The 23407-nt window shown below is 41.7% G+C and overlaps 1 protein-coding gene across 1 annotated transcript; it reads right to left on the bottom strand.

The window, feature by feature from the left end:
• Positions 1-3832: 3832 nt before the first annotated feature.
• On the bottom strand, positions 3833-22436 carry SPTY2D1 (SPT2 chromatin protein domain containing 1). Its single transcript, XM_033063172.1, has 6 exons — positions 22304-22436; positions 13483-13597; positions 10449-12044; positions 9523-9682; positions 9325-9402; positions 3833-7439 (listed from the first exon to the last, which is right to left on the bottom strand). Exons 1-6 carry the CDS (start codon positions 22361-22363, stop codon positions 7343-7345), a joined length of 2106 nt encoding a protein of 701 aa, XP_032919063.1. The 5' UTR covers positions 22364-22436; the 3' UTR covers positions 3833-7342.
• Positions 22437-23407: the final 971 nt, after the last annotated feature.

The following is a 23407-nucleotide window of genomic DNA, read 5'->3' as shown; positions in this document are numbered from 1 at the left end:
CCTTCCCGGCGGGCCCCGCGCGCCGCCGCGCCGCCCCTCAGGGAGGCGGCCTGGGCTCGCCGGGAGAACCGGGGAGATTCCCGGCGCTTTTAATTGTCCTTCCGCTACCCTGAAACAGCGGCATGCGCTACCGTGACCGTCTCGGCTAGGTGCTGTTTGCACCCGCCGCGGTGAAAAGTCGGCATAATCTTAAACCGGGATTTTCTTTGATCGTTTTCGTAAGATCATTGTTTACTTTCAGCAGGAAAGGAGACCTAATCAAATGAAGAGGCGGCAGCCAGCCCAGCCAAGGACATCCGTGAATGAACAAGCTTTAAGGATGCAGATCGAGATGTTGTTCATAGAATCACAGACTGCTAGTTTGGAAGAGGACGATGGGGTCCAGCTCCCTGGCCCTGCACAGCACACCCCAGCAGTCACACCGTGTGCTTTAGTGTTGTCCGAACACTTACTGACCTCTGTCAGGCTCAGTGCTGTGACCACCTCCATGGGGAGCCTGTTCCAGTGCCCAAACACCCTCTGGTGAGGAACGTTTTCCTGATATCCAACCTAACCTCCCCTGACAATGAACATCATGCTATTTCTTCACTGGTCACCACAGAAAGGCACGAGTGTCTGTCCCCCTTCTTCCCCTCCTGAGGCAGCTGTAGACTCCAATGACAGCTCTCAGTCTCCACAACACGGAACAAGCCAAGTGACCTCATCTACTTCTACAGCTTCCCCTCCAGACCCTTCACCATCCTAGGAACACTCTTCCAAACAAAGCCATAGATTTTTGCTTATATTCTTACCAAACGAGCTGTAGAAATTCTCCAAACTGGGATTTATCAAGCAATATATGCAGCTCTTATATTGTTACAACTCTTGCTGCATAGAAGATCACCCTATGTATTAAAAGCCAGCATTGTGCCAGCAGCACAGATCTTCCTGACAGATGTTAACTTTTCTACCAAGTCTCAAAGAAAAGATGGTAAATGAAACAGAAAACAGACTTCAATTTCTCAGGTGCTAAGGGAGAGGGCAAATTAAAATGACAGTCTTGGGGTGACATGGGTCTTGGCTTGCAACATACTGCTTTGCACTTTTATTCAGCTCTACACAAGAGGAAAATGACAGTTTCTACAGCCTCAAACTTTTAAACTCTAAATACTTGTCTCATTCTGCTTGCCTGTGAACATCCTGTATCTATAGGAATGCTAACTTAGAGCAAAGCCAAGGGAAAGGATTATCAACCACAGGAAACTACAATCCAGGAAGAATTTTAAAGGATTTTCTCCAGTGGAGAAAATAATGGAATGCTATGAGTTGTCTAAATTAACTTAAGAGTAATGGAATGGAAATTACAAGTTGAACTTGCAAATATTAAATGCTATGGGAAAAATTTACACTTCTAAAATATACTCGAGTGATCATCCCAGATACCAAAGACTGGGAAATAAATGCAGATCAACAACACCACAAGTGGCAGGAGCAAGTTCCTTAACAAAACCCAAACCACCGTCAGCTCTAGGGATATCATGACTAAGATATTTATTTATCTCAGTGTTCCCCTTTGTTCTGAACAACCAGCATGTCACCAGTGTGTATGATTACACTGGGACCATTTTATATCACTTTCAAAGCACAACCAACCAAGGCTGGATTTAAGCCAGCAGCTGTGAGTACATCAGTCTTCATTGCCAGCTGTGAAGACAGTGAAGAGACTGCATGAAACAGTTATATTGATTTTCCTGCCAGCATCAGCACCTCACACTGCTTGCAAACAGGGCTCCCCAGAGCGCTGGGCCACATCATGCACCATGAACTGGCATTGCCACATTCCCTTTGTACACAGCTGGCAAACAGGAGCGTTGCCGTCTCCCTCCTTTCGGCTGGGGTAGAGGGTGGTAACAGCAGCACATCCCTCTGCCTTAACTTTCAACATTCACCTTGTGGGACCAGGTGCCTGTTTACATACCACTCACAGTCACATATGACACCACTGGGGAGGTCTCAGAAACCCTTCCTGCACATTCTGTACAAATCAAGAACCAGATAAAGTGCCCCTCCTGTCCAAAAAGAACCATAATCAGTGTTATTCATCAAGTACAGAGCAGCAGGTCAATCCACAGATGCTCTGCTCTACCATACACATTTCTTTGGTCAAATCTTGACATACTGGACATGTGTGAGGACTACAAGGCATCCATCCATACAACACAAGAGCTGGAAGAAGGTAGCAGGGAGAATTACTGCCTTATTGTGATAGGGAGCTGAGGACAGACCCACAACAAACATCATATATGCCTTAGTTGTATCATTCAAGGGAGCAACTTAGCTCTCCTGAAGAAATCCACAAGAGAGGTTTCATACATGGAGAAGCACATGTAAGGCACTCGCACAGCCTTTCGTACTCTGTGTGCTCACAGGTATGTATCCAGTTATTCCCACTCACTACAAAACTTGCAACTCTACACTCAAGTGTTTTTAAAATCAGAATCAAGACAACTCCTTGAACAAAAAAAAAATACTGAAGCTCTTGATTTGTTAAATTGTTGATTGCAATCAGCTTTCAGACAGAGCCTGAGAAATGGCACCAGACACTCGCCTGCCTGTTCTCAAGCAAGGAATGTTGAAAAAGTTACATCCAGGAAACAAAAAAATTCATGAATTTGCCAGTGGAAGGAGAAGGATGCAGGCAAAACCCGAGACTCCTATGAGGAACCAAACGGAGGAACCCTCAAAGCAAAGTAAGCACCAGGTGGTGTGGAAAAACAGCACTATTAGTTGTGGACGGAGAAGTGAGAACCAAACTCATGATATATTTGATTACTTCGGGAATGACCTCTGTCCCTAATTTCATTCCACAGAGTATGGTAAGCATGGTATGTCAAAGGCTTTTTAGCTTCCCAGGCTCATGGAAAAATAAATGTTTCCACATGCAGTTCCAAGGGTAAGAAGAGGCTAGCTATGGGATAAATAAATTGCAGTTCTGTTCCTGTGGAGCTGAAATGTTATTCCAAATAAACAACTACTGAAAGCTGCCCTCAAACAAGGGAAACATTACTTACTTTTACCCCATCCCCCCTCCCCAATCTGAATGAAATAATTTTGCTTCCAGAAGCAGCTTTACTGGCTGGGTTAAGGTAATGACTCAATGTAGGAACACCTCTGCCTTGAAATAATGGCAGAGATTGACTGATTACAGATTCAGATATTCAGACACATTAAAAATCTCCAAAGAAGGTAAGAATTCATGCCTTCAAAACAAGGTACTCATAGGACACATTAAATGCAGATTTGCAATATTTTCAAAGAACATTTTTTTAAGCACAAGAGTGTGCAAGCATTGCTGTTCCTCATAAAGGCAGGTGGGCTCATTGGTATGTATCCACTCATCCCTCTGGGAAGTGGGTCACAGCACCAGCTGATCAGAACAGTCATTTACTGCCACCATCAAAGCAGGAAACCCTTCCAGAAGAGATAGCCATCAAGGGAGTTCAGACTGCTTAATGGGAATATGGAAACCCAAGAAGGATGCTGCTTGAGAACACTTCAAATGCAAAAGATTAAAGGCAATGGGTACACTTGGGTATATTATCATTCTAAATACATTTTCCTCCAAGTACATACTATGTCACGACCTAAACTACAGGAGACACCAGGAACTCTCAGATCTGTGCTGAAGGCTTAAGTGACTCCATTACATTTTTCATACCTTCTTGCTGGCTGCATGAGAACCATTCTGGGAGAACATTCAGACTGAGGCTGCTGTACTTGAGAGCTCAGAGGAAACAGCAGAAAGTAATTCTGATAAAGCTTCCATAAAAGTAAACCAATGAGAAATAGCAGCAAAATGTTTAATGCCTGCAATTTATTGTATACATACTCTGCAAAATGTATATGCATTTGGTGTGTGCTATACACTTCCTTGACAGCACCAGAGAGCAGGTAAGCTATGTACGCGTTTTTAACCTGATTTGTCACATTGTGTAAAAAGACACCGTGCACACATGATATCCCCAAGGGAAAAAAATCATTGGCTAAAACTAGAAGCACCCATATTTACACACTAACACTTTAATATTGTGTCACACCCACTCACCAAAATAAATAGAAGTACATTCATCACAATTTAAACACCAGTCTCTCCATATATTTATTTCTTTCTGACATGTTTTGGTCTCCAGAAATATGCTATATCTAGAAATATGTATCAGCTACTAGATTATGTTACAAAATGCAAAAAAAAAAAATAGAAAATTAGTTTTCCTGGACAATATTTTGGGCTTTACACAAAAATAAATCCAGATTTCCATAAAGATCTCATATACTTCTTGAAAGATTTTTATTTTAAAGCACAGCACAGAGTTGCACACTAAGGCTTCCTGTGATATGCAAAACCCTGGCCTCCAAAAGACATTGCTGTAAAGTGAAATACAGCTCAAGTGTAAATACAAGACATTTTCAAAAAGTAGTCATCAATAGAAAGTGCCCTTCATTTGATTTAGCATTAGCAGTAAAGAAGTAGCTACCTTAATTGTGCAATCAAAGCCAGACCTGGAAGGGTTCTCTGAAAATTGTTATTTCACACTCTCAAGTTTAAGGATATAGAATCTGAGATAGCAGAAACCAACCTTTTTATCCTCCTACATTCATTATTTTTTGACACAATTTAGTAAAAAGGCACATTGTCAAATGGTGAATTAAAAATCTAAAAAACAAACCAGAATTTCCTTAAATACAATTAAATCATTAGCTGAACATCCAATCCCGATAAACCAATGTAAGCATTGTTCCAGTTTTTCTTCACCTCAAATTCAGATGCACTTTGGAAGTACTGAAATACTGTCATTAGATGAATACTATTAATCTGGCAAACAGTAAACAAGTTTTTGGATACAAGGTCAGGAATTAAAAAACAAGTTTAGCTCCTTCCTAGCTGACATACAAATATGCAACAAATATTCAAGCACATTAAAAGCCAAACATTTGTACAAAATAGGAAATGCATCAGCATCCCGTACCAATTATGAGAAAGTACTTCTTGACTGTAAAATTACAAATGTGTCCTTGAATAATTTTTCATATGAAATAGACAAAATTTAAGCAATGATCACAGCGTGAAGAAAGATATACAGTGTCTTAGGGAGGCTAGCAGAGTACATTCCAGTCACCATCTAAATGACAAAGTGCTTTACAGATTATAACTGATCTTGCATGGTTAAATAATCAAAGTGGTGAAATAACCAGGTTTTACTTAACCTGTATTTGTCTGAAATGCAGGTTTCTTTCCCAACTGAACCAATTTTAACTTAACTTTTTTTTTTTTTGCTTCATAAGAGACTTTTTTCTCCCCAACCAGGCAGGAAGTTGCTCACAGATGATATAGCTGTCTGGGTTGATGGACCTCGAATCTTCCTCCAGCTAAAAAGAATTAAAAAGTACAAACCCAGAACATGATCATGGTCCCAAAGTTCATTGTCCTAAATGCATAATGCTAGAAACCAGGAAATCTCCAACAGGAAATCTGAGATGGTCCCAATGCAGCAGAGAATACAACACACTTCTAGACAGTGAAGTCACACTATCTTGCATGGTTCTCAAGTGTGTACACTGAGAAAGTTCTTGATAGTTAATAGAGAAAGTTAAAACTACAGAGGAGCAACAATGCTATTTTCACCTGGGCTCCATGTTAGCTAATACTGAGATAGTCTATAGAATCTATACCAGTAACTTACATCAGTTGTTTTGCTGAGGCAGTGAAATGGTACACCATTGACAGAAAACATCTTAAAAAGGCAAAGCTGTTTTTTCTTACATTAAGAATCAGATGTTTAAAACTTGAGCAGCTTCCAAGACTGTTCCTTACACATTGCTATCTGAACTGCTTCCTAGAAGCAGCACTGTTAAGAACAGCCCCAATAGGAAAGGTTCCTTTGTTGTTTTTCCACAAGGTAATTTTTTCCTTTTTCCCCACCCCCCAACCAACACCCAAAGCCCTTTTTCTACTTTTTAAAGTATTTCTAGCATTAAAACATCATGGCCTGAAGCAGCTGAAGGCAGATGCTACCAATGGAGTCCTGGAGCTCAAGGCAAAGCTGAGTATGACACTGGTGAGCTTTGAAGGGCAACTTGGACAAATCCAAGTAGATGCAACACCAGATTTGAGCTTCAGGTCTCAGTGCAACTCCTGTAGACTTACATGAGCCCTGTGCTGATTGTAAACAAATTCAGTTACTGAAACAAACAGTCTTTAAGTGCATAGTTAGAAATAATGTGCAAATATGGGCATTAAGGTAAGTAACTGAACTAACTCTCCTGCTACACATATTTTAGGGTTTTGGCTTGATGAAATCAATCACAAATATTAACTAGTTAACAATATATTAATACTGAAAAGCTGCAAATGCATTCTAACAAAACTTAATTCTGATGTTCTTTCTGAATAGTAAAACTAATTAGATAAACGACTGCTTCACATTTTAAATAATTTAACCATCAGATGTTTAATGCAAGAAAAAACATGATTTGGAAAAGCAGCAGAAGCTGTTAAACAAATCTGAAGATTTACAGGGTAGGAGAAGAATTCCCAAGCATATGCTTGAGCCCAAAAGCACAGGTTACATACAAACACTAGAAATTTCTGTTTTCAGGGTGTGTGTTTCTCATACTGAATTAGACTGGCACTGGAATTCCAGACACAGCAAAAGCCAACAATCTTTTGGCCATATCCATCACTGCACAATTTGCAAACGACATGCACTTTTCTGTTTAGAAATAAAGAGGTTCAAATTATTTTTATGGGTCCTCAAATCAAAAGATCTGCAGCACTTTATTGCCTTAAATACCTGTGGGCTGTGGCTGAATTTACACCCAAGCTGCTGCTGTAAAGAAGGTGACATTTTAACACTTTGAGGTTCATGTTGGGAGACAGGGCAGGATATAGAGCGATTTCTCCAAGTCTCAAGAAATATCAGGAAAAAAGAATGCTATTCCATTCTTTCAAGTGAATGCAAAATTGGTTTACTGGTACGTGGCCCACACAGTTCCAAGTCAGTGCATAGCTAGTCAATATTTCTGCTGGCATCTTGAACTGGTTTAATCAATGGAATTAACATCTATTAATTTTATTCCATTTAATATGCATTAGTGCATTAATTTCTTCATAAAAAAACAACCCTGGCAAGTATTAAAAATAAATATCTTATTTAGGTCAAACTAAAGCCTTGCTTTTCAGTACTTTAATCCCTTTAAATATTCTTTTGCCCTCTAACAAGCAAATGGAAACTGAAGTAGAGTAAGAGATGTATGGAGGCAGAGGGGAGCAGAAACATGAACAAAAGTCAACACCATGAGTCAGTTAACGGGTCCTCAGCTTCTTTGACTGTCTCTTGCGTTTCAGTTCCTCTTCTTCCCGTCTCAGTTCTTCCAGGTCTTCCTGAACACCGAGTCTCAAGCTGCCAAACAAGATTAAATCCTTTACACTGCTACTCAGGACACTTGAGGTTTTACTTCTACACACCCAAAAAACAATGTTAAAAGTACTACAGCTGACTTAAGAATAATTTCATGTAAGATTTTCTTTAATTATAGAATGAATGCAGCTTTAAGAAACCAAGATTTTTTAAAATCCTAATATCAGAATCAAATATTTCAAGGGAAAATAAAGATACTTCTGTCAAAAAATAAAGATTGCATTAAAAAATTAATATATAAGGTCTTTTTTCTCCCAAAAAGCAGCTACTGAAACACATCCATTGAAAAAGTAAAATTCAATTTAACTCAAGTTTCTTATCTCCACTTCCTTTATGCTACATTGTGTAGTTAAAAGTGAGTCAGGAATTCAACTCTGCAAAATCTCACTCTAAGATGTCAGCAGAGAGTTTGGCTAACAGCAATATCACTTTAAAATTCCATTTATTTCTCTTAACTTCACTTAATAGACTATAGCTTTCCATGGGCTGCAGCTATTCCTTGGGAGCCAGGAGGAATAAGGACACTGGCTATAACTTCAAAGAGTTTCTAATGCTCAAGGCACCTTCTGAATAACCATATAGAAATTTCAGCAGAACAAAAGAATTTGGTGAGACCATGCATTCCAATATTTGCCTTTTCTATAAAAACCCTTATAGTTTTCACAAAGTTTGTCCCATCACTCATTTAAAAACAAAGAATCAGTTTGGCATAATAACTGTGCAGGCCAAAACTAACATGAAAACATCATCTTCATAATTTAAATCAGTGACTATAAAAACTTGTCAGCCTGCTTTTTCTACTTCTATAAAATAGACATATACACATCTATAGATAAAAACAAATAAAACTTCCAGACTTCTAAATAGCAGAATATTGTAATGCTTGGGACAAATTAAAGGATTTGGAATTTGAACTGAAATGCATAATTCAAAAAAATATTTTTGGAAATGAACTAGTTTTGTTTTTTATTGGCTCTTAACTAGCAAGGCTTGTGATAGACAAGGACACACATGACTTATTTAGTGTATCCACCACTGGCTGTACAAATTCCATCTTTTACTTAAGCTTTCTTATAAAAAAAAGGTAAGGCTTATTTACCTCTGCTGTAAAAAGTAGAGTGGATATTTGCTAGCTTAGCCCTATGACTTCAGCAACAAACTTTAGAATTTGTACCCAAGTTTGTTGGAGTGTATAAAATAGAAGCCTCTCTGAATCCCTCAGAGAGAAAAGAATGTAGAGATTGAATTAAACCCTTGAGAGAAATTAAAATATATTAAGTCACACAGATATGAAGTAGAAGTGTAAGTTTTAGTTTAAAAGTAAGTAGGAATATACTTTACGTGCCTTAAGAGTAAAAAGCCCTAAAAACTAGTTTGAAGTGCAGTAACTTAGCCCCAGACATAAAAACATAGCAGAGCATTGCTTGCATTTCTAGATAGAATAGATAGAACCATTTACATGAACAGACAGAACTATATGTAAATTATGTGTAAGAACTGACACTACTTTCATACTTTAGAATTAAGTTCTGATAGGTGTAGAAAGAATGTTTTAGAATTGGATTTTTAGCTCACTGGATGATTTATTAATAAAATCCCCTGTACTGGGGTGAGAAAAGAGAAGAAGAAATGGAAGGAGACAGAATAGAAAAAGAATAGAAGAAACACCAGGGAGCTGTTGTTGCTACTGCAGCTCGGGACTTTATGCAATAAAGCTTTTATCATGGACTTTAATACTCTGAACTCTTTGCCTTCGAGACTGATGCATTCATGCAATAAACAACTTTACAGCAACCAACAACTGCTCTTGTCCCTTTGAAGAGCCAGACCCACAAAAAACTTGACGCAACTTCAAATCCATTCATACCTCCTAGCTTCTTCTTTCTGTTGCTCTCTCCAGCTGCTCTCCATATAACGTAAGGCATAATCACTTTCATCTTTGTACCTGAAAATTAAATATCAGTTTTTAGCACATTAAAAAAAAAAAACCAGCTAATGAATTAATAGCCTTTCTTAGGAAGAATAATTACTTGTTCTACTGCATCTTAAAACTTATTTTTCTTACCTTTTCCGGTCATAGCCAAATATTTCCCGAATATGTTTTGATATTTCTTCTTGAGGTTCCCCTTCATCTTCAATGAAGTCATCCATTTCAGAGTCATATTCATCATCATCATCATCATCTTCTATTTGTCTCTTGTAACTAATAGGTGGTCTTCCAAGACCTAAATGACAGGACAGAATACAATCATTAACTAGTAAAATGAACATAGTTTCAATTTCATAGTGCTGTACCTTGGGCATCGCCATTTTCTGGGCTTGAAGATGGAAAACTTCTGCCTCACGTTATCCAGCATTTCTCAGAAATTCACTAAGAGGAAATACTTCCTGAGTTGTGCTAGAGGAGATTACCTATCAGTATCAGCAGTGGCATCCTGAGGAAACCACTTAGCAGATACCTGTTCTTTGTTCAGGGCTTTCCAGGCACTTATTCACTACACTCTACACTGCTTGCTCCTGATCAGAAATAAATTTTTAGAATGGCTTGTCACTGCTAAGATAAATCTGCCACAACACTGAAATGTAAAACCTGTGAGTGATTTTTCATCTAGCCCTTCAGGCATCTGTTATTTAAGACACTACAAAGTTTTACAGACCAACTCTTAAGCAATACTGGAAGTGAATCCTTCAATTCTTTTCCTTCTAACAGTATTCATATACCAGTATCCATCACAGGCTGCTTAGGTTTTTTTTCATGTGATACTTCACACCACCTGTATTTCAAAAATTACAAGCATAGGTAAAAATACATAAAATAAATTTAAAGCTGCTATATTTAATTTTGTTGCAATTATTAAACTGTTCTTATCCGAGTTTCACTTGGGTTTTTTCCAGTTCTTCTCCACACCAGGGGACAGGGCAAGCGAGTAGCTGCATGGTACTTAGTTGCCCGTTGGAGTTAAGCCACAACAGTGAAAAAATTCTGCATACCTTGTGGATGAAGCATAGGTCTATGCCCTGGAAAAGGTCTCATGCCATTCATCTGTCCGTTGCTAGGTCTTGTGACAAAGTTTTTAGAAGAAATGGTTTCTGACACAACAGTACACTTGGGTTTCACAGCTGTGCCCGGGCCGCTGCCTGGTCGCACAGCTCCTGCGCTTGGGCTGATGCCCGGCCTCCCTGGTCCAGTGCCCAAGCTGCTGCCTGGTCGCTTGGTTCCTGTGCTTGGACTGATTCCTGGCCTTCCTGGTCCTGTTGCCAGGCTGCTGCCTGGTCGCCCTGGTCCTATGTTTGTGCTGTTGCCTGGCCTTCCTGGTCCAGTGCCCAAGCTGCCGCCCGGTCGCTTAAGTCCCATGCCTGAGCTGCTGCCGGGCCGCCCAGGGCCTGTGCTCGAGCTGCCCGTCGGCCTTCCCGGCCCCACGCCTGAGCCCCCTCCCGGTCGCCCAGGTGCTGTGCTTGAGCTGCTGCCTGGCCTCCCAGGTCCCGTGGCTGAGCTGCTGCCCAGTCGACCAGGTCCTGAGCTTAAACCGCTTGTTGGCCTTCCAGGCCCCATGGCAGAATTGCTGCTTGATCGCCCTGGTCCTGCACTTGAACCGCCCACAGGATGTCCAGGCCCTCCTTTTCCTAAGCTGCTGCCGGATCGTTTTGCATTGGAGTTGATTCCATGTTGAAGGGCTGCAGGTTTTCCTGGTTTTGCATGAGCAGACTTTTTCAGGCTGGACTCTTTTGCAGATGGCATTCGCTGAGCCCCGTTGGCCATGGGTTTTGAGGGTGGCACTTGAGAGCTTGAGCCAGACTTTCTAATACCATTGACAGGTAATTTATTGTGACTGCTGCCAGTAGAGTTTTTTAAGGAACCATTTTGTGAGTTTTTTTCCATTTGATCAAGTCTGGAAGAAGATGATGACCGTTGATGTTTTTCAGTCAATGCTGGTGCTTTGGATTTCTTATCAATACCACCCATAGAAATAGACAGACTGCTTTTAGATGTGGAATGTTTATCTACGGAGCTTTTATTAAGTTTCGTGTTTACAGATGCTTTTTGAGAAGACAGTTTTTTTGAGGAACTGGATATCCCTGTAGGCTTAATCTCCTTCTCACTTTTCCTATGCATTTCTACTTTTTTGTTTTTGCGTCCCAAAAACTCCCTCTCTCTCAATTCTTCTGCTGTTCTGGGCCTTTCTTCTACCTTTTTCACTGGTTTTATTTCCACTGGTTCATATTGTTTCTTTTCAGCAAGCCTCAAGAGCTCTGCAAAGTTCAGAGGTGCTGGTGCACTTTTGGGAGGTGCCTTTGGTTTCACTGCAGCTTTGGATGGTTTCTCCTCATATTCTTCTTGCTCATGCTCAGATTCTGTCTGACTGTATTCAAGTTGCTCAGTTTCATCTTCTGTTGCATACTCAGCCTCTGGGGCCTGAGCAACATTCTCACTAGCCCTCCTCTTTTTAGGCTTCTCTTCAACAGGAACGCCATTATAGCCATAAAAATTATCCTTTGTTCGTGAGGCCATAGCTCTTGCCTTTCTGTCATGTTTCAGTTCAATACGCCTCGCCAAGAGCTGCTCTTTCTTTCTTCTTTCTTCCAGTGCTGCAAGAAAACAAGGAGAAAGCTATACAAAAGCGCTACTTTTTATGTCAATATTTTCCAAACTAACAAACCACTTAGGGCAGTAACTTAAGGATATCTGGTCTATTTTGGATAGCTATTAGACAGAAAGTGACCCCAGGTCTGCCAAAGGGCAGGCTAACCCACCTGTGTCAGCTGCTGCAACAAAGGCAAGCAACTGAGTGAAATGCTGCTATAACAAAATCCACTAAGGCTTTTTGAGGGAAGCATCTTTCCAGGATGCTACAAAAATTATGAAGAACCTTTGTACAAGAAGGTACAGCAGTTATGGGATCTCTGCACAGTGGAGGGAGTTCTGAGACTGAGCAAGAGACTCTTGAGACTGTACCAAACTTACTATCAAATGTTTAAGGGAAGTTGAGGGAGGGGAGGGAATACAAGTATTGGGGGGATAAGAAGTATAAAATGCCTAAGTGTGTGTGTGTAGAGGGATATGGGGAGACACAGAAGCAGCTGAACACAGATAAGCAAGCAGCTGGTCATTACACAAGTCTGATAGGGCACAGGGCTTTAATCTCCACAGTCTGTCCCATTGCCTCACTGTTCTGGCTTAGCTGTTTTCTGCATAAGTATGAGTTCTATCTCATGTCTGTGACCTGCTGACAAGAGTCAGGCTGAACTAGCTGGTGAATGAGACATCTAAATGCCAAATATGGGACAGACCAAGGAGTGGGGGCTAAATACCAGAAAGATTCAGAAAAAGTAAAAATTCCTAGAAAATGGATTGGGCTACTCATACTTTGGGTGCCTATAAAGGTACCATTCCTTGTCTATGTTATTCTATCATCAAGGGCTGTGACAGCACAGTGTGTGCCCCATATGGAATTCATGCTTAGTCTTGCTTCTGGCTGGACCTGGCAGCAGGGATAAGGAACAAACTCAAGACTGGTCCAGGTGAAGTATAACCTGGGCCATCCAGTCCATCAGATTTGGTTACCTTTAACAAAATATTAACATCAGAATCAATGCAGCACTAGTTTATTCCATAGACTATTTAAAGGTAATACAAAAGTGGAGAAATAATGTCTCAGACTCTTTAAAATTGACTGTACTGATACACTAGATTAGGACACAACAACAGCAACTCTTCCCATTTTTCACACAGATGAAGTTTTTCGAAGTTAAGCTAACGAAAGTTGAGATAGTTTTTTGCTCTTCACCTTAACTGCTTTCTCAATCTCCAGCCATAAATCCTAATGTATCTGATTAATGTTTTAACTCCTTAGGAAAGCAAGCAAATGTCCCCAGCCCTTACTTAGTTCTAGCTTTCCCTCAGCATCAGGTCTATGCATAAATTGTAGAAACAGATGTGCAGCTGTATTTGGAAGAACATTGAATAAGGTGACAAATACCAAATAATCAATGAAAGTCTCCCATAGGAGATATTTTGTACTTTTACCTTTTTTTCTCTTTTCTTCTTCTTGCCGCCTGAGAAATGCTTGCACTGCTGCAGATTCTACACCCTTGACTTTGGGAACTTTTTTGGGAGGACCAACAGCCAAACTGTATCTTTTCTGCAAAGAACAAATAAATATGTCAGAAGAGTTAAGAAAAGTAAAAATCAGTCTTTAAAACTGAGGAGTTGCATAACAGTCCTGTACTTCACTTAAGCACAGAGATGGTACAGAGTGAACAATGAATTCCCACTGAAACTGAGGGTTGTACTGGATACATTTGACTCACAGTTGTACTTTCAGGCTGATTATAGAGTAAGTCCTTGGGAGAATCTTGCAAGCTAGAAAGTGCCTGGTCCAAGGAACAGAGGTGTCTTGAAAAATTTTAAAAGTGGTTTCATAACCATCAGAAGAGCAAAATAATCAAAGTCCAGAACACGATATCAGCACTAAGATAAGGACATCTGTCTTGTCTATACCACTGGCCAGCAGCGAACTACTACAGCATATAAATATTGCCATCAGGATGGGTCCGTTTTGAGCTCTGCCTGAGCTACAGCTTAACAGGATGCCAGGTGACCCCTTGAGCAGGGATGCCTCTCAGGGTTAGAAATTCCTTACCTGAAACTAAGAGATCGTTCCTTACCCAAGGTGGAAAGATTCCTTATGATAAATCCTCAGTAGGTGACAAAGGATGGTGCATTAGTATTATGAAGCATTACTAATCCATCCACCCCATATTATTGCAAACACTGTATGGATAATTCCATTAAATATATACCACTGACCAAGCCTGAGACTAAGAATGGATCCAGCCACTCTCAGATTTCAAATCGAGTTTAGAAAGCAACGTTGTGACTCAACAGGACTGTGCTTCTTGCTCTCTGCATTGGCAGTCCCTGAGAATCACTCTAAATGAACAAATTTGAACTCGACCTTCTTTTCATATGTTTCTTCCATTAATTAATTAATAAGATGAACCTTGCATCAAACCTTGTTCAACCACTGTTGAGTTTCATTAAATTCCAGTGAATTATCAAATCATTATTTTATCTCAAAATACATTGCTGCCTGTCTTTTGAGTGAGATACATTCCACTCATCCACAACAGGGGTTCACTCAGCTTTTGGAAAGAATGAACAGAAAATCAGACAGGTAGGGAAACAAAATGAGTGAAATGCACTGGACTAATAAGGAATGCAATGGTTGCATTAGTAATGGAATAAATGTATTTCAGTTCAGCCTTAGTCTTTGACGAAGAGGAACCAAAGGCAAACGACAGCCCAAGCGGCCAGAGTTAATTCAATTCCAAACTGCAGGTTTACAGCTCCATTTTTAGCTTGCTTGTTTCACTCATTTCAGTTTCAGGTTACCTAATTCAGCAAAAAAATAGATTAATCAACTCAAAAAATAGAATTACTCCAAAGATTGGAATGGACCTCACCAGCATAATTAACAGGCTGATTTAAAACCAACAATACTGATTTTAGCTCTTGCTGGCAGTGACCTTAAACACAACACTGTTGTACATCAAGGAGTTAGTGATCCACACAGCAGTTGACCTGACATGGTGCAGGTCTGCACTCTGCTTACCACCTGAGACCAGTGTGACCTCAGCACTAACTGTGACAGAATACACAGCCCCCACCTGGCACCTGGCAATTACAGCACTTGCACATGCTGTAATTTGTAATTTGCCAGGAGAAGAGAAGGCTCCAGGGAGATCTTTTTGAAGCCTTTCAGTACTGAAAGGGAGCTTGTAAGGAAGATGGGGACAATTTTTAGCAGAGACAGTAGCAAGGACAGGGGGTATTGGTTTTAAACTAAAATAGGGTAGATTCTGACTTGAAGTTGTTTGATGGGACTGGTGAAACACTGGCTCAGATTGCCAAGAGAGGCTGTAGACTGCCCATCCCTGGAAACATTCAAGGTCAGGTGGGACAGGGCTCTGGGTGACCGGATCTGTTTAAAGATGTCCCTGCCCATTGCAGGGGAGTTGGACTAGATCACCTTTAATGGTCCCTTGTCTATGATCCTGTATCTCATTATATCCTGAGGTGAAGCTGCACATGTTCATGTAAAATCCTTTTCCTTGGCAGAATAAATTGTCCTTTTAGCTTCCCAGGAAGTTAAAAAGAAGTTAAAAGTTTTGCTTCCTGCAAAAGCTCTAAAGACTGCAACACTGATTACATGGACCACAGACAGGATTTGCCCAGCCTGCCATGCCTAAAGCTCTGTCCAGTGCTGTTCAACCTGGGGTTCCAGCAACTGAACAGAGGTAAGCTTATCCATGCTACTCCTTTGCTTCTTTTATATGCAATAAATGTTATGTAAATCCATGCTAAGTGCCCAAGTGCCTCTTAATGGGTTCTGTAACAACCATTTGCACTAATGTGCTACACCTGTTCAGACACTGCCTTTCACAAATGTACCACGTTGTGCCTAAAACAGGAAAAGATTTTTTTTTAAACTTCCCACAAACAAAATACAGAAGAAAAAACAAAGCAATGAGAAAGAGTTGCGAAGATAAATACAACAGATGACAGTTAAACCCAGAAGCAGAAGGAAAGCAGAATACATCTGGGAACAATAGAAACCCAAACCCAAAACTGAGATTTGAGAGGGTGGGGTTTTTTTTTATTTCAGAAGCCAATAGATTGAGATCTAAACCAAGATCTCCCATATGAGACATTAAGATTCTCACCAAATGAAAGAGATGTGAAAAAAAGTATCACTAAAGAGCCACACAAGTCAGCATTTCTATAAATATCTTTCTGTCCTCAAAGAGCCTTATGAAACTTAACAAAAAAAAAAATCAAAATATCTGGTAAAGAAGCCTACATCCAAGTGCTTTAGAAGCAATAATCAGGCAGGCTGGCAGAATAACTCCCTATAAACATCAATATCACACAATGGAAGCCTTCATTTCCACTTCTGATTCATTGATCAGCAGCACATGAATAGATCTTTGGATTACTTTCATTACTAACATGCAAACCCCCATGCATGAGCTTGAATATACACGCACTAAGAAGCAAGGTTTGGAAGCTCATTTCTAAACTGCATTCAAAACTGGCTCCAAGAAGGGCAGCTACAACACCAGCCACTTGCAGTCTCCTTCAGCAGTTTCTGAAATGACCAGAGCAGAATTACAAAGGTGCACTCTCACATACATTGCATATTAAAACCTGCCTTGTCACCTCATCACATCAAAGATCAACTACAGTCAAGCTCATTTACTGAGCTTCACCTCTCTGCAAGGAAATTTACTGCAGCCTGAGAAGCAATTTTCTTGTTTGCACCAAAAGCATTCCAGGACTGGACTGCTCAGGAACCCTGAACTGCGATGCAGCATTGCTTCTCAGATTTTGCTCAAATGTGGCCCATGGCCCTGTGTCCCAAAGAAATCTGCTTTACTCCATTTGAACTGGAACAGACAGAGGCAAAGCCATCCACACATTATCAGTCAAAATCCCATCAGGATTGACAGGAAAGCAAAGGTTGAAGCAAATAAAGTAATGAGTACCTTAGAAATGATTTGCAGTACTTTGTACTATACTCATCTTAGTATAATGATGTCTATGTAAATTATCTTACATAGTTAAACACGTCATGTTTTGCCATTGGTAACCTAATTTGGCAAAGTTTCATTTAATTATTGCATTTCAACTGTACCCTCTGTTTCACAAATTCTGTTTAAAAAACTGTAGGACTCAAGCATCTTTTCCAGCCTAAATGATTTTGTGCCTAAGGAGCACCTTTGAAAACTGCTAAACAGCAGGGACAAATGTAGATTGATCTATTCTGTTGGGAAACCTTATAAAGAATTAAAGTGATGGGGAAGCAGTTTTCAGGCTTTGTTTTGCTGCACTGTGACCAACAGCCCTATCCAGGAGCAGGTTTGTAAAGCAGCTTGACAGACAAGCTCTTTCCTGACTGCCTCTAACATGACAGATTATGCAAAATTTAAATTAAGTCTTCTGATCAGCAGCATTACTTAACACTGAGTAAGAACTGAAAACACAGCAAAACAATTCATAAATGAATACTCATGTTCTGTCCTATTGCTGATAGAAGTCTTGTTCACCTTCATTCAGTAACAGCATAAAACAATGTTCTGAAGTGCAGCCTTTTTAAAAGCACTGAACCATACACGCATTCCACAAACTCTAATAAAGTGTTTTATATGCAGTGTAAATGAATATGCATCAGACTGCAGGTAAAGCAGCCACAATAAGGCAGCACAAGTCACTATACCATCCAAACAGCAGCTGCACTATTCTGACTTTTAATAGCTATTGCTAAGTTGGTTAAATCAACAGAGGAATATGAATGTTTAACCTTTAGGAAAGAGCAGGTCAAGCTGTTCTCAGAACATTGTTCGAGTAGCAAACAGTGATTATTTACTTTGAAGTCACCAATTGCCTTCAAAATATGGCACACGATCCTGATAGATTTGCAGCTGCTTTGATGTCAGCATTCAAGTACCTAATCTTGGACCGTAAAACAGAATTTATGAAAATCTTTGGCACCCAAATGAAGCCCCAAGGGGCCTAGACCAAACACCTGCAGCAGACAGAAATAACAGCAGTAGAACTGCCTTTAACAATGGTCAATATTTACACAGGTGGCAAAGCAAGATCAATGCAAGTGATCAATTCTGCCAAACCCGATTCTCCAGTGGAGACCTAAGCAGTTCAGTTATTGCAGTGGGCTTGCACACGCAGTGCAAACACAATTCCACTTGTGTCATCCACTGCAGGCAACTTGCAGGGGCTCTCACCAGCTGGAGAGATTCTTTTATTTGCTTGTTTTTCACTAGCATGTTACAACACTTTGCCTGTTTTTCCTTATCAGCTGCCAAGACATGTAACCTTCTGAACGAGAAGTCCCTGTTTCTCCCTAAGTATTCTTCAGGGTATAACTTCCTGAGAACATCAGGAATGGTTCATCCATCACATACATCCTTGTTTGTGTCACTCCTCTGGCAATGCCAGTCCTCAGAAGGCAGCTTTCCACAAGTGGCCATTTGTGTTCACTGCCCAGGGCCCCTGCCCTTCATCCTGAACTGGTATTTCCAAAGCTTCTGCTACAGATTCACCACGGGGTTCTCGGCAGCTGACTCTGCAGTGAGACTGTCTTAGAATACACATAGGATGATTTCTCAACTGCTGCTTTCAATTTCTGGTTGTGACAAAGTAAATAGTAGGTAACAAGCATGTTTAAATTTGTTTCACTTCAGGTTCTAACAACTCCTACCAAGAGAAAGAAAAAACACTCAGCTTTTCAGCTCACCATTGTTCTCCTCTCCCAAAACCAATTCAACAGGTTCATACACTTTCTTCCTAAAAAAGCAGAAACTATTTTCTTCCGATTTTGCATCTGCTGCCACAACACCCAAGCAGAACCCTTAGCTGGAAAAAAATGCTGATTTCTTCTATTAAAAGTTGCTTCACACAGAGGAAAAAAAATAATAAACTGATACTTTGTGCTTTCCTTTCTGTAGTGGCATTGTGGTCCCCATTTTCATCTGCTTTTGAAAAAACAAAAAGAGGAAAAGCTGGAAATTTTATTAGTCAGCATTTAAACCTCGACAGTCTGGAACTTTACTATCAGGTCAGTCAAGCTGCGAGCAAAAGCCCTCCTCACCCCTGCCAACATTTCACACTGTGTACCCTGCAGTTCCTCCTGTGGAGGCTGATGTAATCCGAGGCAAGTTTTAAGCACACAATAAATGCACACAGATCAATCGATGGGAGTCTGGTCCAACAGCAGCAATCTGCACTTCACAGCCACTTCACAGCCGTTCCCATTATTTCTCATGCAGGGCTTCTCTTGCCTGTGGGCAAACGCTCGATAATTTGTAGATTAGAATTCGACGGGCAGGCTCTGTAACCCAAAATCCTCTGAACAAACTCTGGTATTCTGTGAAGCGTTTTACTTCACAGATACTTAATTCCCCGTGGCTACTTGTATCTGCCAGCTTCACTGGAGGCTGCTTTCTCTCAGTCCAATTTAAAGTGAGACTGCACAAGTGCTGACGTGGATGATGAGCTCTTTCGGTTTTGCGTCACCTCTTTGTGGTTAAATTGTATCAGATTTCTGTAAATTCTGTACACCAAAGTTTCGCCCTCAGTTCAGAGGAACCGGGAGCAATAGATGTTTATATCGTCATTAATAGCTTATTAGAAACTACGGTGAAATAAAAGAATTACTTGGTTACAGCTGTCCTCAGGGTTTTCTCTTTTAAGATACAGTAAAACTTCATATTCTAAAGAATAGCTACAATAAAAATATCTGAAAGTGCTTTGCCACGTCATGTGAAACACGTGGCATAATACAGTATCCCAATTTCACCAAAAAGAGTGACACAATCTATCTAAACCTCCGTAAAATCAACATTAACTCTCTAACTATTATCATGTCTAGTCAAAGCACACTAGAAATCTAATGAACTGCTAATATGAACGCAATGAACACAGGTAACAAGATACAGCAGTGAAACCCCTATGGAATATTAGATGATAAAACCTGGGGCTCTACTCGGCAACTGCTGTGAAGATGATTAGCAGCACAATCATTAATAGCTCAGACAGTAGTTCATATATGTACTGTCTTATTTAGAAACAAAACCTGATGCAACAGGACACCAAATGGCTGATTTCAGCAATGTTCCTTTTGAATCTGGATTTCCATAGGGAGATGAACAAGCAGATTTGTTTTTACAGGGACATGATGTAATATCTGCTTTATCCAGGCCCCTCTTTTACAATACAGGGCCACATAATTTCTTGGAGTTTTTACATAGTTTCTACTTTGAACTAAATGCTACCTGTATAGTGTGTCTAGATATTTATACGTACTTTGAATATACACTACTTGTTCATGCCACTGTTTTTCATTACAAAGGGCAAGGAATATTTAGCTGGGCACACTGTAAAGTTTTAAACTTAGAGAAATTCAGAGGATATGTTCATTAATGCAGGAACTAACATTTATGGAAACCTGGTAACTTTATATACCAGTAAATGTGTAATTAGTCTATATGGTGTTTTTAACAAAAGTATTTAAAATAATTATATTCTTCTTATATAAACACATTTAATGTACTAGCTTTAACACAGTGGAGTTGTTTAGATGTCCAGTGATTGTAAAATCTCCATGAGCTCTCTTTTAAAGCCCAGCAGCTGCAAATAGCTTCAAGCAGTGCCAAGTGCAGCTCTGCTTTTGCTCAGACTGGGGCCAACTTGAGAGTTAAAAGCTCCACCAGCAATGTGCTAAACCAAACTATTTCAACTATGGATTGAATTGCACTCTCACTCCATGAGTTAATCAGAAATTAGCAAATCCTAATTCTGCCTTTTCTGAAATGAGTAGCTAAACCTTCATCCATTGCACAACAAGTAGGATTCCCTCCCTCCACCATCACATCCGCAATGGAGAACAGGGCAGATATTTCATCAACTCATCATCATGGCTTCAAACTACTTGTGACAAAAAAAGTAGTGGCACACACAGTAAAGCTGTATGGGGAAGCTGCGAATTTGTAAAGAGAAGCTTTAAACATCTAAAGTAAGAATTATAATAACCCAGTGACAACTTAATGAAACAGCTTAAGACTGATCAAATGGGCATTTAAATATTCTAAAGTATTTCTATATTTGTTATTATATTATTTATGTTATGAACCAGATTCCAATGTAGGGTCAGAGCCAAATTAAATGTGCCTAAATAGACAAAAAGTAGATTTTACAAGATTTTAAACCCACAGTGGAATCTGATTAATTTCACATCTACCATATGGTTGGTACATATTATGAACTGGTCATGCTATTACTGAACATTACCAAAGTCTTACTAATGATAGAGACACTGATATTCACTAGTTCTGACACCACCGAAATGAAGACACTGTACAACTGAGAATATGGTTTTTTTCTAGTTTTCCCACAGTTTTTGCTAAAAACAACTACCCCTCATTTACACTGTGCTTAAGCAAACTAATCATAAAAACAGAACTCTGGCACTCTGTTGAAGAGCAAACAGAAAAAGTGTCTCCCTAGCTGGTGGCTACCAAGGAGAAAATATTTTTTATCCAAATAAGCACGCATGACTTATAATTTGGGCGCTCCCAGAGGAACGAAACCCTGGATATTAATGTATGAAAAGCCACGTGCCCCTCCTCCTGCCAGGCTTCATCCAGGCGAGTCAGTGGGTTATTTCATACGGAACCCACATGTTACTGATAGCTTGAACGAAAACACAAACTGCTGAAGTGCAGACCTCAGAACAACACAAGTAATGTAGCAAAAGCCTTCCGCCAATCCTCCCGACAGCGCTGTTAGAGGTTATTCCTTCTCTGCACACACAGACACCTCCGACAACGCAGCCCATTCCCCCAAAACTTGTCACTTTGTCTCCGACTCGCACTTGAGACGTGGCAGACTTGTGTTTTCAGAGCAAACAAAAGGACTTAGCCGGCTTTAGGCACTGCCTTCCCCCGCACAGCGCTGCGCTCCCGGGATCCCGGCAGTGCCCGGGCACTGCAAGCCGCGCTGCCCGCTCCCGGCCCGGGGTGCCGGCACCTGTTGCCGAGGGGGCCCCGCTCGCCCCCTCCCCGCACACAGACTTCTCCAGCCCCCAGGAGGGAGCAGCGCCGGCCGCCGAGGCGAAAGGCCCGGCAGAAGCCGGCGGCGGGCGCTGCCCGGGCGGGGTCCGAGACCGGGCGGGCACGGCTCTCCCGCGGCCGCGGCGCCTTCGCCGGGCCCGACCCCACCGCGCCCCGGCCCCGCGCCCCCCGGCTGCCCCTGCCGCCCCCGAGCTCACCGGCACCGCGTTCAGCCCCTGCTGCTCCGAGGCCATCACGAGAATGTTGTGGAAATCCATGGCCGGGCCGGAACACGGGGGGCTGCGGCAGCCGCCCCGCTCGCTGCCCCCCACCCTCCGCCCGCTCGGCCCCGCTCGCTTCCGCCCGCTGCCGCCTACCTTTTATATAACCTCGCCTGGCGCCGGCGTCACTTCCCCTGTGGCGGAGCCTCGCCACGGGAAACGGGGCTGGGAAAGGGGAGGGATCGGGGAGATGCGTCTGCGGAGCCCCGCGGGACCGCAGGGCCCGGAGCGGCGGCGGGGGCGGCCTTAAGAGACCCCGGGGCAGCCCCGGCCCGGCGCTTCTCGCCGCCCCCCGCTCACAGCTGGCGCCGGTACCGGGGATTGCTCCTCCGCCCACCGCCCCTGAAACGCCTTCGAGAGGCTGCGAGGGCGTGGAGTGACAGGACGAGGGGTGATGGCTTCAGACTGACAGGGAGTACGTTCGGATTCGGTGTCACGATGACATTACTGTGAAGCACCAGGACCGCTTGCCCAGAGAAGTTGTGGGTTCCCCATCCCAGGAAGTGGTCAAGGACAGGTTGGATGTGGCTTGACACAACCTGGTCCAGTGAAAGGTGTCCCTGCCCACAACAGGGGGGTCAGAACTAGATGATCTTTAAGGTCCCTTCCAACCCAATCCATTCTGTGATTCTGATTACCACCTCCAACCTCGGCATGGGGATGTGCCAATAAAACATCAAAAACTCCTACTTCTTCTTTTTCCCAATAGCAGCTCTCCAGTTTTCAGTGAGAGTGAGAATTGTTGGATTTTGAAAAGAAAAAGCCTTTTGGGGCAATGCCAGTAGCTCCAAGCACACCCTGACACCTGCCCCTGTCCCTCCTGCATTCCCAGCTGCCAGCTCGTCCCTGAGCGGACATCAGCTAGGCAGAAATCCTGTAACAAAGGAGGAATATGGATTAAGTTTCCTCAGCAATCTTTCTTGGCTTATAGAGGCTTCAAAGTCGGTGCTTGGCTTGGAGGAGTGTCACAGTTACTTCAGTAGTGCACTCCCAGCTGCAGGAATACTGCCTTGTCAACAGGGCTCCCAGGAGCAGTGCTGA

This window comes from Catharus ustulatus, chromosome 6 (genome assembly GCF_009819885.2).
Source record: "Catharus ustulatus isolate bCatUst1 chromosome 6, bCatUst1.pri.v2, whole genome shotgun sequence".
In the NCBI taxonomy this organism is placed as follows: domain Eukaryota; kingdom Metazoa; phylum Chordata; class Aves; order Passeriformes; family Turdidae; genus Catharus; species Catharus ustulatus.
The sequence above is the reverse complement of the archived record's forward strand: the minus strand, read 5'-3'. Positions and strand labels throughout refer to the sequence as shown.